The sequence below is a fragment of the Abrus precatorius genome, unplaced genomic scaffold (genome assembly GCF_003935025.1).
Source record: "Abrus precatorius isolate BTA unplaced genomic scaffold, Abrus_2018 Scaffold11, whole genome shotgun sequence".
NCBI lineage: Eukaryota > Viridiplantae > Streptophyta > Magnoliopsida > Fabales > Fabaceae > Abrus > Abrus precatorius.
In genome coordinates, this window is record NW_020874303.1 from 25,476,794 (window position 1) to 25,496,766 (window position 19,973).

At 29.5% G+C, this 19,973-nt stretch overlaps 3 protein-coding genes across 4 annotated transcripts; 1 reads left to right on the plus strand and 2 right to left on the minus strand.

Annotated features, from left to right (window-relative positions):
* Positions 1-1,136: 1,136 nt before the first annotated feature.
* Positions 1,137-6,266, minus strand: LOC113853896 (glutamate receptor 3.7-like). 2 transcript variants are annotated; one of them, XM_027484590.1, is made up of 7 exons: positions 5,635-6,156; positions 4,507-5,160; positions 3,809-4,359; positions 3,130-3,407; positions 2,895-2,926; positions 2,229-2,635; positions 1,309-1,871 (listed from the first exon to the last, which is right to left on the minus strand). In XM_027484590.1, the coding sequence occupies exons 1-7, from the start codon at positions 5,933-5,935 to the stop codon at positions 1,458-1,460; spliced, it is 2,637 nt and encodes an 878-aa protein (XP_027340391.1). In that variant the 5' UTR covers positions 5,936-6,156; the 3' UTR covers positions 1,309-1,457. The 2 variants fall into 2 exon arrangements, with proteins under 2 accessions (XP_027340390.1, XP_027340391.1); XM_027484589.1 differs by having other exon boundaries at positions 1,137-1,871; positions 3,809-5,160; positions 5,635-6,266.
* A 2,365-nt stretch (positions 6,267-8,631) lies between these two features.
* LOC113853897 (protein DETOXIFICATION 40-like) lies at positions 8,632-13,042 on the minus strand. Its single transcript, XM_027484591.1, has 7 exons — positions 12,559-13,042; positions 11,758-12,389; positions 10,079-10,135; positions 9,421-9,659; positions 9,141-9,259; positions 8,869-8,955; positions 8,632-8,767 (listed from the first exon to the last, which is right to left on the minus strand). The coding sequence occupies exons 1-7, from the start codon at positions 12,877-12,879 to the stop codon at positions 8,702-8,704; spliced, it is 1,521 nt and encodes a 506-aa protein (XP_027340392.1). The 5' UTR covers positions 12,880-13,042; the 3' UTR covers positions 8,632-8,701.
* Positions 13,043-18,053: 5,011 nt separating this feature from the next.
* On the plus strand, positions 18,054-18,467 carry LOC113856546. The gene has a single exon (XM_027488401.1). The coding sequence runs from the start codon at positions 18,054-18,056 to the stop codon at positions 18,465-18,467; it is 414 nt and encodes a 137-aa protein (XP_027344202.1).
* Positions 18,468-19,973: the final 1,506 nt, after the last annotated feature.

Below are 19,973 nucleotides of genomic sequence, written 5' to 3' on the forward strand. Positions count from 1 at the left end.
AGAATGTAAAATTTGAAACGTGTAATTATAAATGAATAATTTAAATTTAAATTTGGTTAATAGTTATATCGGTCGTCTTAATGTTTTGAAAAATATCATTGAACATCCATGAAATGAGCTAGGAAAAGAGAAAAGCAAGGGGAAAAAAAGGATGAGAGATAAAAAGTAAGAAATATGATAGAAAAAAGAATAAAATGATAAAAGAAGATATTATAATTAAATATAGGAGAAAATCGATGTAAAAATATAATAATTTTTAAATTAAATAATATTTCTCTTTATTTTTTTAAAAAAATATGGTTTTCTCCCTTCAAAAATAATTATATTGTACTTAAATTTATCTCAAGGTAAATGCATTTTTAAAAGGTAAATTTTCTCTGACTGGCAATATCATTAGTAATTAATTTTGAATTCCTGCTATCAAATTCGTGATTTTTGAATACGAAACGAAGAATTTAGGTGAAGTTAATAATAAATAATAGATACGTTTGAAACTTTATTCCATTTTTTCACGTCTTAAAATCAATAACAAGGTGTTTAAAATTAATTGTCAATTACATTAGCAGTTAAAATGGTTTTGAAAAGTCAAGTATAAGAAAAATTAAAACTAATACAAGATAATATATACGTAATTACGTATGTGGAAGAAAGATGATGGGAAAGGGGCACAAAAGAAAGTTTTGTCTAGTCAACTAAAAGCACGATTGAAATGTCAGGCGACCTGTGGGGACTCATGTAGATGTGCATACTTCACATTCATAGATAAGTCCACAATTCACCCAGCTTTAGTCGTTACCCCATGATTCCCTCATATTCATGATCTCATGCTTATGATGCTAACTTTCACTGTTTTTAACTCTTAATAATGGAGTACTTGTTCTAAAGGGAGTTTTTGAAAAGAAAAATAATAATAAATTAAGAAAATTACATATTATTTAGAATGATAAATGTATAATAAATACATTAATTTTTTTATTTTAAAAATATTAATGTTAAATATAAGGGTCTTTCCAAAACTTAAAATAAAAAATTTCTTCATTTTCCAAAACTCAATTTATAAGGGTCTTTCACCTAGAAAAATGGACTTTAGTTTTAAAATAACTAGCGAGTATTTTAGATGACACCATTTTCTGTTTCATAAAATTTTTGTAACAAACTTAAGGATGAAATCATCTAAGTTGGATTCATCAAATTACACTAAGGTTGGAACATGGGGATATGTTACAGTTGATTTGAGTAAAGCATATTAAACAGCATGACCTTGTAAAAAAAAATAAACTAAAAACTAGTATAACACTAGCACTTACTACAAATAATATACAAAACTATCATTATTGTCACTATACAGAGACTATTGTGCCATCACATATCATATAGTCATGTTAAAAGCAAACAACCCGAGTGACAGCATTGTCTGAATCTATAAATTTGAGCTCTTTTGCAACACAATATTCATCTCAGTTGGTGTTGTGAACATTGTCACATTGAGTGAACATTTTCTTGATGGCCTCTTCCTTCTTATCAATGAAGTTAAAGAAGTTAACAACAACCTGGGAACAAGGAGTGCTTGATGATGGTTCTGAGGATGAAGCAGCAATATCCTTTTGTCTTTGTTTGAAGCGAGCATATTGGCAAATCATTCGTAGCAGAAACACCACCATTGCAACGAGAGAGACAATGCCACATGAGAGATATAGACCCCAAAAGCTAACCAAGTGAAGTTGGTCAGGCTTAGAGTTGCTTTTCCTTTCTTCAGGACAACCCATTTTACAGAACCACTTGTGATGTATCTTTCGAAGCTCTCCATTCTCGGAGAGTTTCAAAATTGCGGTAGACATGTCAAAGGCAAGAGGAGAGTCTCTTTGAAAAGCCTGATATATTGTTGTGAAATGTCAGGAAATGCCAAATATAGACATAACTAAAATATTTCACAATGTCCACTGTTCAAAACCAAATGACAAGGTATGATTAAGGGTGTGTTTGATAATTAAGTACTTATTCAGTAAGCTCTTTCTATACAAAGACTTATATCATATGTTTGACTATAAAACTTCCTGGAATAAATGAAAAGAGCTTAATCTAGTAAGTTATATTGAATAACTTGTTGAAATAAGATGACTCCTCTAAATAGGATTTAGAACATGTAAGCATGCTTTTTCTACTATCTATATTATCACTACTGTGGGGAAATTTCAATCACTTTATTATAATCATGTATGGCCACTTACAAATCCCCAACTGCCTCTGGCGAATGGCTGTCCAATAATACCAAAATCAGTTTCTTTTGACAGAAATAACTCCACATATGGAAGCTCATCAATGATAGCTGCCACCCCTCCACCATGTGGTCCCTTCTGCAGGGCTATAGCATATTCCTCAGGGGAGCCTAGGGAAACAAGTCTTGATCTTTGTACATAAAGATTATCTATCAGATAGCTGTAAGCAAATGATCCTACTTGGTATCCAATAGGCCAGTTACTTGCAATCAAGCTATCGATTCCTGTGATGGGTGATGAAAGCTGCTCCACTGTAAGAATTGAGGTCAAGCTCGCTGTATAGCTAGCTGTGATCACCATCAATAGAAAAAGCCACACTATCATCACCATTTTAGAAAGTGAGCTTACTGTCTTCTCCTCTGATTTCATGAGAAAGTAAAAGATTATCAGAAAGCGTAATGCAGATCCCACAAATATCACTACTTCACCAGTATAATTATGCAAACCAAAGAAAAGATGCATAATCCTGTATGTCTTCTGTCGTCAATTTTACATTGAAACTGTATGGTCTATACAGTTTTATGCAAATTGATGTAAAACTGACAACAGAGAATGACATACTCAGGTCTAAGTACAAGAACAAAATAAGTATAGTTTAAGAGGTTTATGCTTTCTTACGATTTGTTTTAAACAGTGTTGAGAGGCTGAACCTGAAAAACAAACGACAGCACGGATTTAAAATATAAAACACAAGATAAACAGTGGTGTACAAACAGCTACATCAAATTCACCAAGCTAGGTCTAAAAGGTAATCAAATCACAGAGTTACCAGTCATAGTTTGACTTATAATAGCAGTTCAACAGAAAAAAAATTAAACGGGAAAATTGCATAAAATTTACTAGAAAGACTTACATAAGCATGGTCACAAGTTGCCTCTTGGGAGGACCACGGAAGTCATCATTTATTCGGTGCTCAAGAATCCATATAACCACTCCAATCATCAAGAATGATGCAGCAGTGACACACCACATATCTGCTGTAAATGGTTTGAGGAACACCCAACTATCCGTTTTTGCATTGTTGATAGCAGCCACTATAACAAGGTTAGATGATGCAAAAGGCTGAGAAAAATCCACAATCATTGTACGGTTTGTCACAATTGCAATGTCTCCAACAGCAGCATCAAGTACCTAAACCAAACTTCAAGCATAAACAAGGTTATGAAAAATCCAACATGCAAATAAGTAAAAAATGTAAAGTAGGCACCCAGTATAAAGAACCTCAGTGAATTATCTTATACTGGATAACACTAAACAACACTCCAAATAAAAACCAATAATGCCAACTACAATTTTTCAATTTCTATTCCCTTCTTTCTGCACATGCTACTCCACCCAGAAAAACAAAAAGAGGAAAGGAAAGGAAATTTTTTAATCTTAAAGATCTTTAAGGTAAAGTTGTACAAACTGTTGAGTAAGCTAAAACATAATATTATGTCAGCCATCTTCAGCAAAGGAGTTTATGTTAACTTATAAAAGCCTGGATTAACTAATTTTGCAAATATATATTTTTCAGTGTGTGCCTCACTTACATTTTCAGCAATCATTTGCACAAGTGCATCATAATTGGGATTTTCTTTACCATTCCCAACAGACTTGAATACATAAGGAACTTCATATGGGATAAACGCAAGGGCTTTCTTGAAGACATCAATGCAGTACCCCTGAATTTGATTACTACCTTGCAATTCAGTTACGAATTCAACAAAACTTGCCCTCTTTGGCACTCCAATTCTCAGTGGCTTGGTATTATCAGCAATCACCCAACCACGTGGTCTTTCTGTCTTTCCACCAGGCCAATTAATATTTCCAAGCTTCTGATCTTGAGAAAACTTGTTATGTTCCTTTTCTGTGAGAACTTTAGGGGGTACAACTGAAAATCCTGAATAATTAGACCAATAACCAACCCTAGTAATTGCCATCTGATTGATATTGATAACATCATAGCCACCGCTTACAATATTTCTGTTTGAATTAAACTGAAGTTGACCACTCACACCAGTAAAATTTGATCGTAATAATATGTTGACCAGATCAGATCCACCAACAAAGACTTTGAGCTTGTCAAGCTGAATGCCAGTTCCTTCAGTTTGAGGTTGCTTATAGTTATCATGAAGCAAGAAGGTAATATTTTTGTGTACTTCGATGAATATATTAATTGAATGTGCAACTGCCCAAACTGCATCATAAGCAAAAAATCCATAGGAATTCAAACTAGTATTTACCACACCTTCTTTCTTCATTTTTATCCATCGAGAAACAAAAGCTCTTTTTTTTCTTGAATCTGAAATGTGTTGCCGAAGACCAACTACCCCTTGGAGAACATCAAAAGTGGTCTGATTCACCGGGGATAACGATTCTAGTGTAGTAGCAAGCCAATCTGTGACAAGCCAGACATAATTATCAGCCATCATTTGAAGCTTATGAGCAATGGAAAATATTCTCAGTCTAGGATCAGGGTTGACATGAACAACATAAACACGAGGTCCAAACAATTTGGATTGATTGAGCAAGCTAGTGATTTTATCCAGATCAAACTGAATACTCAAAGGAAGTTTATGTGAAATTTTTAACCTCCTTTTGTCAAGTTGGTCAATCAAAGCAGATATTCCATTTCTTCCATAATCATCGTCTAAGTATACAGCAATGACCTCTTTCCATCCATTATAGTCAATTAGATCAGCCATTGCAGTCATTTGCTCTAAGTCACTTTGTGTGGTACGAAAGAAGAAAGGAAATTGGAGGGAAGACAGGGTTGGATCAGTGGCAGCATATGAAATAAGAGGAACTTGGAGAGCATCAACAATTTGAGAAACCGTATGAGCTACAGTAGACGACTGTGGACCAATTATAGCTGCAACCCCTTTCTCAAGTACTTGAAAAGCTGTATAAAAACAATATGTAATTCAGTTCAGATAATGTAGCATGTTTGGAATCACTTATTTTAGGAGAAATACTGGCTTATATTACATTACATTAACTCAATTTAAATTTAGAAATCTTTTACGTGTCCAATTGGTTTAAAGCTAAATAGAAGTGATTTTGAGCCGTTGAATATAATTGAGATACGTGCATAAATTAATCTGAATCACAGAGTTCTATTGAAACTTGTGTTTTGCATTAGAAAGTGAGAATTGATTCACCAACTAAAAAACAAACAACCCATACATCCAATAGGCAAAGTTCATGAAGTTAAGTTTGAGTAATAATAAAACCAGTGCAGCAGAGTGAGAAAACAACTTGTGTCATACACTAAATAATTAGCAAATCTGTCTTCTTAAATAATCTGCTGAATTTATAAAACAAATAACAAATAAATGAAAGGAAAAAAAAAAGTGAAGAGGTTCTCGGTTGTCACCTCCAATGGATCCTAGAAAAGCGTTGCACATGGCATCCCTCTTGATCAAGTTGAGTTTGGTTCCCTTGAGAACTCTGGGGTCTGCATTCACATCAGAAACAGCCATTTCCATAGCAACCTCGGCAGCTCTACCTATGACCGAATCGAAAGCAAAAACAGCACCAATGTTCACACTGGCAGGCCTTTGGCTGTGAGCAATACCACAAAGGAGGAATACCCAACTCCATGTTACAAGGTGCAAAATCATAAGCTGCTTCATACTTGACTCCAATTTCAAGCCACCCACCAAACTTTTCACCATAAAGACTCAAACTTGGCCATGCCCAGTATCCAAAACCGCCAAAACATGATTGAAATAGAACAAAGATTACAGTTTCATGAGTATAGTTGAGAAAAGGTCCTATCAGCAAAAAGTTGCTCGGATGAAGTTTAATTAATGAGGGGGGTGAAAAAAGGTGGCGGTGACAGTGTAAGAGGAGAGTAATTGAATGAAAAATGGTGGTTGGTTGGTAATTGCAAGTATATGAGCAGAGTGTGAAAACGAGGCTCATCCCAAGGAATGACAAGGGGACACATAAATGATTGGTATATAACACAGCGTATGTATGGATGATCTTGACTTCCTCGAGTAGACATCATTTTTCGCATCTCCATGGATGTATACAAAATCTATCAACAAATCAAAACAATTCCATTTTTCTCCAAAATTTTATTTTGATATTTTATCCCATACACGCATCCCAATATTTCGTTTCAATTTAATAATAACAACTAGTTTATTAATATATATAAAAATTTAAATCACTTACACTATTTAATAAATATTAATAATAAACTAAATAATCTTGTATTTTATATAAAATTATTAAAAGATATAAGTGTTGAAATGTAAAATAAATCTTATATATATAATAATAATAATATAATTACTATAATACTAAATTTGAATACACAATTTTAATTATTATTAAAGAAAGTTTTTTTTTTCTAACATCTCTTTTCTTCTTAGTAAGTATAGAAAAAGAAGAGTTCATTATAAATAGTTATATTGTATTAAATTACAAAGATATAGTTTTCTATTTATTTAATTTTTCATTTTTATATTTCTTTTATATTGAATAATTTAAAAATTGTCTATGCTTATCCTTTTTCCTTCAAAACAAATAAAAAATAGTCCATAGATGGGGAAGCATGGGAGAGTTGTTTTAGGAGATAGTTAAAGTGAGGGGTCGCTCACATGCTTAGCATGTGACGAATTTAAAGATAGTCAGACAGATATGGATCTGATCTGTTTAGGTGAAAAATTAAAGGAAAAAAATTATATTATTTTGTAATGTTGTTTATTGATTAATATTAATTAATTTTAATCATTAAACACTTATAATAAAATTATTTTAAGATTATAATTAAAATAATATAAAAACACTTGTCATGGGTGTATGATATTGAGAATCAATAGTGAGGATGGAGACAAGTACCCTAACAGAGTTGAAAAAAGAATGTTTTAGAATAAAATTTATATTTTAAATTAATATATTAATAATGTATTTATTATTATAAATAATATATATTTTTTTATTTAAAATTAAAAAATATATCATCCCTTTCTTTAAAAAAACCCGTACCAAACATAACCTATTGTTAAGTCAATTTTTCTAATATGCGTCAATGCTATCATTGAGTCGACAGTTGACTTGAATAATGAATATTGAATTCTATTCCTCTTCAAGATGGAAAATTACACAAATCGATATCATTTTTCTTAGCATTTTTTTTTTCATATGTATAACTATAAGTCGCTTTTAACAAAACCTCACTCGTTAATTCGTTTATTTATTATACTTAAAGTATGTATTAAGATTTATATGCAGTCCATTGTTATCTAAGTGCAGGCTCCCATTTTGTATTTTTATTTTGAAACTACAGAATAAACAATTTAAAATTAAATATATCATAATAAAATATTATAAAAAATGGTGATATAACACATGAGAAAGAATTATTGGCAGTTTTGATTTTCGAAAAATTATACATAAATTTTTATCGGTTTTGTTGTCACTCAAACTGTTATTAACTTGGTTTAAAAATTGCTCTAATTTTTTATCTATAAAAAATATTAATCTTATCCTTAAGAATAAGATTAAGAACTTGATGATAGTAATTTTTATTAAAAAAATTATTTATTATAAATTTATTTATTTAATGTAATAAATAAACTTTAACAATCATGAACAAGTTATTGTTAACTTATTTTAATAAATTTCTTAATATATCTCATTAAAATAAAATATTTTCAAATTACTGTAGTAAAATTTTATAATATAAATTATGGTTTAAAAATAATTTATCAAAAAAATCACTTAATCAAACACTATTTCTTAACGCATCATAATGTATTTTCATTGAATTATTTTCTCCAAATCGTGGCTGAGTTTTATCTTGTAATAGTCCGCATGATACTAACATGACTATAGCCCACAATTATATATGGGCTTAAACTTCCTTTTCAAATGATCCATTATAATTGAATTCAGATTAGCCAGACAAACTTTTTTTGGGTCTAGCCCTATATTTTCTGACAAAAATATATGAAGTTTTCTTTATAAAAAAAAAAGTATACAAACAGATACGGAACTGTAAAATGATTGTAACCGATAAGGATTCTGCATGTGTATTTTTATATGTAAAAATTAAAAGATAAATATTTATAATTAATTTAAATAAATAAAAAATGTAAGTAGATTTATTTATTTATTTGGGGGGGGGGGGGGGGGCGGCAATTTTTTTAAAAAGTAAAAAAAAGAATTAATTTTAAAGTATCAGTAGATAATACTTAGAGAGGAAAAACATAGGAATAAAGCAAAATATGAGATATCTCTGCCTTAAAAAATACATATTCAAATTTATAGTATGCGCTAGTTGACAAATAGAAATGAAAAGATGCATGAAAGCGCTTAATTAACCGAATTAGTAAAAATAATTATATTGAATAATGGTTTCGATTAAAAATTAAATAGGGTTAATTTTTGTCTCTCTAGCCCCTATATAAAATAAATTTTTCTACTCTTCAGTTTAGAAGTGGCTCCTCATTCTTGTTTTCCCATTTGTTCAACCTCTTGGCAGCTTCCTCAACCTACAATGAAGAAAATTCTCATCAAGCAGTAACAATAAATTCCCCATTATTTTCGAGCATAGTATCATGGAAATAAAATAATTGCAAATTTGTGTTTTTACCTCCTTATTCCAATCTGTTCTAAATGTGACCCAGATTAGAATAATTGTTTGCATGGTTGTGCCACCTAGCATTCCAAGCCATATTCCCTGCCACAAATAAGCCAATTGCGGTAAAATTAAATATAATTTATTTAAAACTTAAACATAAGAACATATGAAATAAGTTAAATATGTATATGTTTAAATATTCAATGCTGCTTTTTCAGTTTATAGAACTGAAAAAAAAATCGTATGCTGAAAGTGCATATGAAAGACATTCTCAATATACATACCTTAGCACCAAATTTGAAATAAAAGCCGAGAACTGAACCCAATGGTATGCCAACTCCATAATAACAACCCACGTTTACATATGCAACGAAAGCTTGCCATCCACATCCAACAGCCACCCCTTCATTCATATACCATATGTTTTATATTCCATGCATTAGTCTCTTGGGTATAATTTTAGTTACTCATCTACAAAAATAATTATAATTAAGTCTTATCCTATAAAATGAGGTCGGTTACATAAATCATATGACATTATTCAAATAACTAAATAACAATTACCAGATAAGACAGGCTGAATGCCATTGAGGACAAGAGAAAGAGCAAGCAGTGGGCAAAGATCAGAGACTGCAGCAGCAACCTCTTCCCCCTCTGTGAAGGCATAGCTAATAACATCACGTAATGCAAGCACCACCAATGCTGCTATGACTGATATTATGAAAGAAATCAATGTCACCACCACCACCGAAAATGAGGCTGATTTTGGATTTCTTGCTCCTAGTTCGTTGCTCACTCTCACGCTGCATTGTTGCCAGACCAACACTTGTTCAGTATAGACAGGGAAAGTAATATAGGTTCTTACTTGTAATAGATAGTTTTCAAGATATATAAATGCTTTTTTACAAATCAAATCTAACAAGTAACAACCCTTCATTCTAAACAACGTATTTTGTAAGTTATTGTAATTAGTTTTCACATATTCATATTTATAACTCATGAAACGATTAGCATTAGCTTACATGTATGTGCTTTCCATATATTCATCCAATAAACATGAGCATCTTTTGTTAGGCGTCCATGAGTTGAAGATAAATTGAAATGTCAAAAATTAAAAAGGTTCCCGGTTTAACTTAATTATATGATAAGCACATTATATATTGAATTTCGAGCAGCCCAATAATATCTTAAAAGGAATATTAATTAAAAAGTGAAATCCAACCTTGCAGCTGCGTTGAATCCGACAGAGATCATGAACACCCATCCAGCGACTGTGGTACTGCAATAAGAAAAAAAAAAAGTAATATATAGAAAGGTAAATGTTAACTAGTGTTATAAAGAATAAAAAAAAATTATATATAAAAAATATAATGATACACTTTTAATAATTTTTAATACACTAAAATTGTCATCTTTAATAGTTTAATGGAACACGTGACTATTAAACAGAATAGCTGATGTGGTCTGTCTGACACGACATGCATCATCAATAATTTCAAATTAACTGTGAACTAAATATAAAACCTCCATTATTTCTTTTGTCACACCTTAAAGTATTCGATTATTTTATATTTGGATAAAATTAATTTTGATAAATTTAAATTATTAAAAAAAAAAAAACGAATCACCGTCGTTCAAGTCACAACAGGGAGAGTATTGACGAAATGCATCGTAAAAGGGGGAGTGCCCTACTGAACCTTTTTCCCTTGTTTCCTTACCTTTGTTTTTTCATGTTTAACCCAAAGGTTTACTCGCCTGTGTACGTCGGTGACATTACAGAACAGGAAGGGTATACCTGTATCTTGGAAGTTACATAACATGCTGTTCTTTTTGTGCTGCACCCCTTGCAACCCCGAAAAGGAAGGACACATGGGCTCTCTAACTTTATGGTCTCATTAATTTTGAGTAAATTTAGACAATTAATTTTAAATTTAATAGATAAAAATTCATCAATAATGAAGAAGAAAAATATATAAAAAAACTTGCTCATTAATAATAAATTATTTTTTATTAAATTTTAAATTAATTACTCAAATTTAGTAAAAGTCAAACACTTTTTTTACCCAAAATTAGATAGTCCAAATTGGTAAAGGACAAAAATCCATAGCATTAGTTATAAGTGCCTAATTGGGTTCCTAGAACAGTACAAATCAAATATTCTAAGTCAATTTTCTTACCTGAGGAACTACCCATTAGCTACGTGTAGTTTATCCTGCCTGCTTGAAGTAATCTTCCACAAAACAAAAGATGAATCATGGCAAAGAATGTCCTGCCCCAACCCAATAATGCCAACAACAACAATTCGGTAGACATTGTTTCTTACGTTTCTCTTCACATGCATAATGATGGATGGATGAAAAGAAAATGAGAAAAATTAAAAATTGTATACTGAAAAGAAAATAATGGACTTTTTAAATAGTTATTTTAAAAATTCAATTTCCCTTTTCAATCAAATAAAGACAAAATGTATAATGATTCACATTTTTTTATTATTTTATTTTTCTCATTCTTTAATGTCTTTGGAATCTTGTATACCTTTAATCCAATTATTATTAAAAGTTACATTGACTTGTATAAACAACGACAAAATTCCCAAGGAAGAAAAGGAATATCTCCATTAAAAAGGGGATAATATGTGTGCATTTGTATTGTAGCAGCCTAAAGAATATCTCTCGTTATTTTCTCACCAAGGCTGGTTAAATTTCCATAAACTCTTTTAAAAATCCGTACACTACCTATGCAAAGGTAATCAATCAATCAATCAATCAAGTAAAACCCTATATGCTTAAGAAACATGTAGATATCCACACACACACATGTAAGGTCAAAATCTCGAGACTCAATCTCATATTAATTTTAAAAAAATGAACGAAATAATTAAAATAAAAAAAGAAAATTTACCAAATAGAAAGAGAATCAAGAGCCAACTCGGGTTGAGGAAGCAAGCCAGCAAGCAAGACGAGAATCTGAAAGTACCAAGTCTCAAGACACAACATAACAGCAGAAGCCGCCGACAACTTAAAGAACTCAGGTAACCCCGAAAAAGCTTGCAATGTGAACCCTTGCCACGTGCGCTTACACCTCTCACTCTTCACAATGAACACAAACTGCGCAATCACAATGATCCACCATGACAAACTCAACACCAAAGACGCACCCAACAGACCCAACCCGATCTCATACACAGCCACCCAGCTCAACACAAGATGAACCACCAACGTTGCTGCTGATATGTACGCACTGGGAGTCACTATGCTTTGCGCTTGAAGGAACTTCTGAATCGGAAAATTCACAGCATATGCAAAGATTTGAGGGATTAGACCATACACAAAAAGTGCTGCAGCAGAAGCAATTCTTGGCGATTCCCCCAGAAATACTAGAATCGGTTCGCTGAAGACATATACAATAGTCAAAACAACACCCGCTAATGAAAGAAGAATCGTTGATCGTTGCAAGTACACGCCTAGCATCTCGAACTTTTGAGCACCAAAGGCTTGTCCACATAGCGTCTCAACCGCACTCCCCATACCCAACTGCAATTAAATGTTAATCATCATGATAATTAAATTCATAATACAATAATGAAACATCATTTCGACGCTCAAAAAATTAAATTGTTAAACTAATTGAATATAGTAGTGGTAATATATTTGATAAAGAGTGAATTTAAAAAAAAAAAAAAAAAGGAAAAGGAGTGGGTACCATGAGGCCATAGGCGAAGATTTGGATGCCGGTGTTGCCAAGGGAAGCGGCAGCGAGTTCGAGGTTACCGAGATGGCCGGAGAAGATTTGGGTGGACATGGACATGACGTAGTTGATGAGGTAAACGAGGACAGCGGGTGCAGCGAGGAAGAAGAGGAGCTTCAACTCGATCCACGTGGCGGGTCCCAGACGGCTAATGAAAGGTTGGGTTGTGTCAGAGAGAATTCTCTCCAATTCGCCGTCTGAATCGTGCTTTGATTTAGGTGGCTGTGTCTCCCTCTCCCTTGTCGCTAACAATGGTTCTTTGTTCGCTGAACCCATCGCAATTCGTTGAAGCCTTCTCTTTCTGCTATGCAATGGTGCGGTGTTGATGATTCTGCAACACACACACACACCCCTTGGACGCAGTCTTTCTGGGATTAAACGATTTATAGGTCGGAGTTGCCTGCCAACTCACCAAACCACACAAACGTAATGGGGTGCGTGTTATCATTTCGTATAATTAATGGTAAATTCATTATCCTATTATTTTAGGATTAAATAATTTTTTCTCTTAAAATATATTATATTTTTATTTTAAAATTTAACTACTTTTTCATAAGTTTTTTTTTCGGTGCTATTTATACGATGGATTAAAATTATAGTTATATTTTATTAAAAAATTATGTTTAATATTATTATTAAAATAAAACTTTAATTATGATTGATAATGCAAACAACTATGAAACTATTTGTAGTCGAATTCGAAATCACACGTCTCGATAATTTTTTATTTTAGTTTTTATATTTTAAAAATCAACGGTTTTATTCCTTTTTACTCATGAAATATTATATAAAAAAGTTACTCGTGATGTTAAATTTAACATGTGAGAATATCTCTTTTAATCACGCTATTATCTAATTATTAAGGACAAAATAATAATTTTTATTTTTTAAAATTACAGAGACTGAAACAGAAATGATAATTTTATGGAGACTGAAATTAAAATATATTTAATCTATTATATTATTTATCTTTTTATTGTACCAGTTATCTTAGTTATTTTACATTTTATATTTGTTTAAAATAATGTTTCATTATATAAAAATTATAGAAATATACAGAATAAATATATCGTTATATTTATAAATTATTACACCTTTGATTATTTGATGTAAAATGTAATTTTTTGTTGATTTACCTAACACTATACATTATCTTAATTATTAAAGTTAAATTTTATAAAAATTTAAATAACTATGAGAGTGGACTCAAATGCTCTTTATCTTTGTATGTTCTAAACAAATAATTGTTAGCTTAATATTGACCTGCGTGAACATGATATCAAATAATTGTTATTTGATATAAATTATATAACAATAACTTTTATTCTAACAACTAATTTTACGATTTCTTTAACAAAAAATATTAAATGATTGAATTATTGATAAAATTTAGATGATTATAATTTTATTATCTTTACTTTACATATATATATATATATATATATATATATATATAATATGTGTGTTAAATTTGAAGATAAAATTTAAGTACAATATCATACGTGTTAATGATTGTTATACTTTAATTATAGTTGGAATTCACCTTAATAATATACATAATAAAAATTGACATTAAAATTATTAAAGATTGACACAAATTATAAAAGTAAAATTTCAACTCTAATTTAAAAAAACAACACCAATAGTACATATAATAATTATACCTAAGTTCTGTCCTAAACTTCAACTCACATCACTTAATAATTTTTTACAAATTACTAAATTTGTCAGTTTAACTATTATTTTAAACATTTTAATTAAATAAATAAATTTCGGTACTCAATGTAATATATGGATATATTTATTTTAAAATTTCAATTTAAATAAATGAATAGTATTAAAAAATTTATACTGACATCTAATCATGAATTATCATATTAGTAAAAAATATGAATTATAATAATAATTAATATAAATTAATTGTATACTAACAATGTATTAAAATTAAATTTTTATTTTAAATATGTAAATATTATTAAATCTTTACTTATCTAAACATTAATGTTTTTGAAACATTTAATTGACATTAATTTACTTTTAAATATTTATCAAGTTAAATGATTAAAAAAACTGTGTCCATTGACATTTAGGATCATTAATAAAGTCTTAATAAGCTAGATTAATACTTTGTTTATAAACGTTAACGTATTAAAGTTTCTATACATTTCACTTTGTTATCTTATGATATATACTAATAAAATAAAATATTTTAAACGAAAACAATATTTATCTTTTTTGGTAAAATAATTAATCTATAACGTGTTATAAATTTGTTTATAATATACAATAATAATATTGGTTGTAAATAAAGTAATTAAATAATAACATTTTTAAGGTTAACGTTCATGTGAGAATACACTTCACCAATCAGCATCACTAAATAGAAGTTAAAAGGTCTGAACTTTTTTCATTTTTTTATCTAAACATATTGTGAAAAGTTGAATGAGAATAATAATCAGAACTTGGACCTCCGGGCACGTTACATTCCATATTCCAGTCACTGTCTCCTATTCAAGCTTTCTATCGCTACTGGGAGAACACCATGTTTCTTTATAATTCTTTGACTCTGTAAATAACTCTAACCATATTATTAAAAGACTGGGGATGATTGCTTGAACATGTATTGTGTACACAAGTCTGAGGGAAGACTGAAACAATTAAGAATTCTATTTAGTAACAATAGAAAATTAGAAAGATATAATAGGTGAGCAGGGAGAAAAAAGATAGAGAATTAAAATATTACATAGTTCAATAAGTTTTGAGCATTTATAGTATCATAATACTTATATTGATGATATATATATTTTTTAAAGTGATATAAAAAAGAACTCAATAAATATTTTATACTTAATAATTAAATTAATATCAAATGATTTTTTTAGATCTTAAATAGTTAAGCTATGTTTAAAAGGAGAATTTTAGAAAAAGAAAAATAAGATATTTTTAATTTTAAATTAAAATAAATATATCATTGATAAGGATAAATAGATAATTAATGCATTAAATTTATATATTTTATTATAAAAATATTAATTTTAAATATATTTATTTAAAATAAAAATATATCTTCCTTGCTTCGCTTCTAAAACTCAGAATTTCTTAAGATGTGAACCAAATCTTTTACTGACATGAGACCTGAGCCAGTGAGATCTCCAGTTTGTTTAGTGGGCTGGGATAAGAAAATTGGATCTTGTATAATATAGTATTATTGTAATTGTTTAAAGTTACTAAAGGTTAAAATTTCGAGATTAAAAATATTAAAAGAGGATACTTGTTTGTTTACTGTTTTTAAATATGCTTATTGAGCATTGAATTCAGAGATTTGTGAACTATGGATGAGATTCAGGGTCTCTCAATTGACATATGAATTAAACCATAATAAGATCATAATTTTGTATCGAGATACCATACTTTGCTGCAATTGGCAATATCTAATGATACACAATTCGGTTTTTAGGCAAAATCATTAAATACTTTCTTATCGATCCTTTGAACTTAGGATTGTTTTCCCTTTAAGCTTTAATATTTCTATAAGTGAATTTTTTTTTCATGTGTGTTAATAATAGATAATAATAATAATTATTATTATTATTATATTAAATAAGTGCAATATAAGCTATGAGACCTAATCTTATAAGTGCAATATAAGGTGGGTTAGGTAGGAAAATATCCATATTTACATTCATTCCTATAAAAATTTATAAGCTAAATATTTATATTCAAACTCAGATCCATTTAATAAATAATTTTACTTTTTATTGTGAGTATTTTTTTAATTATGCTTGGGAGTGAATTTTTTACTAAAAAAACAGAGAAAAATCTTGAATTTTAAATTAAAAGACTTAATGATATTTATAAAAATAAATAAAAGATAAGGACATTGATTTTATGTTGATATTATTTTATTTTATTTATTTTTAAAAATTATCAAATTAAAGAATAATTATTGAAAATAGATAGTTTGCCCTTTTTTTCCTTTAATGTTTTAGTTCCAAACATACCGTAATGCATTTCATTTGTCTCTGATTGAATACTAAAGTAATAATTCATCATCCTATTGGTATATTTAGATAAACAGATTACCGAAGTATTTATTCAATAAAAAACTTATAGTCCGAAATTTTATGTAATTATTTTCACAATAAAATTTATTAAAATAAGTTAAAAAAATCTTATAGGAGTGATACACCTAAATAAACAAAGCTCTTCTACAGACGTCTTATTCTATAAACCTCCAACTTTGGAAAAAAAAAATTATACCTTAAGTAGCAAGGATATTGAATTAAAGAATAAGCTACATTCCTTTATTGCAAATTCAGCTATGCTGATGGATTAAAAAACCAAAAATGGAAATTACAAAATGACATGATCGGTGCATCCTCATTGAAAAGGCAAGTGATCATAGATTTACATGATTGATTATTCTTAATGGGTTGCTAATTAATGTACTATATCCAAAGACAATAGTCTTTTTTTTTTTTTTTCCAAATATTCCTTTTCCGTTCTCTGATGAAAATATTAATTGAAGTGCTAGTTCTTAAATAGGTAATGAAAATGTGGCCGGCCATTTGTAATTAGGTGCAATATATTGACCCCCCCAACTGAAAGTATGAGATTGACCAATAATATAGTGATAAACAATTCAAAGTTGCTGTGCTAATTTGTTAGCAACTTTCCTGCTAAAGGAGATGTACCATTTTCTTAGCAGTGATTAATGGGCATCAACTTAGAACTATACTTTTATTCATATATTTATTATAAATAAAAAAAATACTAGCAATACATTGGATGTGTCTGTCATCACATTCATATATCTATTATCACTCTCTTTTAAGTGATTTATAATTATATTTTACATAAAAAAAATTGAAATGATAACAATAAATGTATAAGTGTAGCAATAGACATTTTTCATACATTATTTTAAATACACTCTTTAATATATTGGTTAATTTTTAAAAAAAAATTAAAATGTATTTTAATATATAGTCAATTAATTTATGAGATAAGTATTTTAAATTTTTAAAATATCAATTAATAATAAAGAGTGTCTCGAAGGGCATGTTAAAACATATACGTTTGTTCGGATTTTTCTTTATTGTACTGTGACAAGGCATGGAAAACTCCAAATGCAGCATTCTTAAACTAATCTATTCTTCTATTATCAAATAAATAAATAAAAATCAAAACAAACGCCACATGCTAAAGCTAAACAGACGACTATACAAGTAAAATATTCACACAGTATGAAACAAATTGGAATCCAAAGCATAATTCATTATGGTGTTGATCTCACGCAAGAGAATCATATCCTTCTTTATTCAAATACCCGGCGTAACAACAGGAATTTCCATGTGCTTTCTCTTCCTCTCACTTTGTATATATTTAGGGGTTCACTCTCTTCTACCCTATATTGGCCTTGTTGAGTTAAAATGGTTCAGCGCTTAAACATGTGGAACTGCTGCATGAGAAACAACCAAATATCAACACAAGATGAGAATGGAGAAAGTAAGAAAGTTGAGCATATAAAGACATCTTCATGGTCCAAAACGGCAAAGCGAGAAGACAACATGAAGAAGAAGGTAAGGTTCAAAGTACAAGATAATAAAGGTGGTAAAGGTAGACTTGGTATTAATTCTACAAATGTTCCTGTGAGGATTAGACTTATGGTGACTAAGGAAGAGTTGAAAATGATGTTGAGCAATAAGAATGAGAATGATGCACAACACACTTCATTGGAGCAATTACTAAGAGATATGATGCTGAGAGAAAAAAGCGTGCTTGAGATTGAAGAAAATGGAGGGAGCATAAATTCTTGGAGGCCTGCTTTAGAAAGCGTTCCTGAGGATCGCTCTATGAAGTAGTTTATTGTTGTAATCAATCATAGCTAGCTATATGTAAACAATGACTATATATACTTTCCTTTTATTTTATGTGGGAGTATGTTCCATATAAATTAAGAAGTTTCAAATTTGATTGGTACAATGTATAGAAATTTGAAATGAAGCTTGAGTTGGTGATTTTCGGTGGATATGTTCGTATGGGGTGCTTGGGGCTCTATTCTATGTTCGCCGTGAAAATTTAATTTTGTTGGATGAGGCATTAAGGATCATTTGATACTAAGATTATGTAATTTTTTGTTCATGATCATTGATCATTTTTTTTACGGATTATATACTTGCAAATCACTCAATAAAAACACGATTAATTAATAATCTTGCTGCTAATGATGATTAAACACGTTTTGATTACCCCCAAAAAAAGAGTTATCATGACTCTGCGAATAATATTCGTGTCAAAACTGCAAAGTAAATAATGAATTAATATATCTTTCTGTCAATCTCGAATAAAAGTTTTGCTATATTCGCAATAACAGCTGGAGATATTGAGTCTGACATGAAAACGCGTGTCTTATAACTTCGTAAGTTACAATGCAGAGTCAAGCATTACTTGATGTTCTTAGTTCTTTTCAATCTATTTAAGATGTGTTTGTTTTAGACTAACCACCCCAAACGGACGTTTCTTCTACTCCAAAACAAAACCATGCTTCCTGGGAGCGGGGAACGCGCTGTTCAACAATGTATTTTAATGCACTTATTATTATTATTTTTATATATAAGATAGTTAATTTATTAAAATAGAAAAAAAATAATTATATATAATAAACTTATAATGTACTTTAAAAATATTTATAATAATATTATATACATGTGTGTCCACTTATGGATAATGAGTGTCTTATTAATACAAATTTAATAATAAATAAAAATATAAAAAATTTACAATTGATATATCTGAAATGAATATACATTTCTTATTCTTAAGACAAAAAAAATTATTAGTAGTTGTTTGTTATAAAAAAAAACGTATCAGTTAAAATTCATATAAATTTCACTAAATAAAGTAACTTGGGTTTCATTTCTTATTTAACTTGTCCTTTTTTTCAAGTATCAATGAAATTGATGACATAAATTTTAATCAATAATAATATTTTGAAAAGAGTTTAGTTATTGCTAATTTTTAAAATATATACAGGCACTCGTGTATAGTGTCTTAAATTTGCTGTGTATCAAGGAAATTATTTCTTATAGAAGTAGAAAACAGATCTTCCATGTATTTATTCGCTCTAGACCTCAAATACCTTTGCCGCTATGATTATCCGTAGACAAATTTAACAAGCAAGATCTCTCAGCAAATTATATTTCTTCGTAATTTCATTTTTCTTATTATAAACTTCAATGATTGTTACTGGCACTAATGAGAACAAATGAACATTCGATATCAAGCAATAGGTCATTCACAATTAGTTTTCAGTGAGATAAAAATAATCACTCAACAAAAATATTAATTCTATATAATCTTTTTACCAT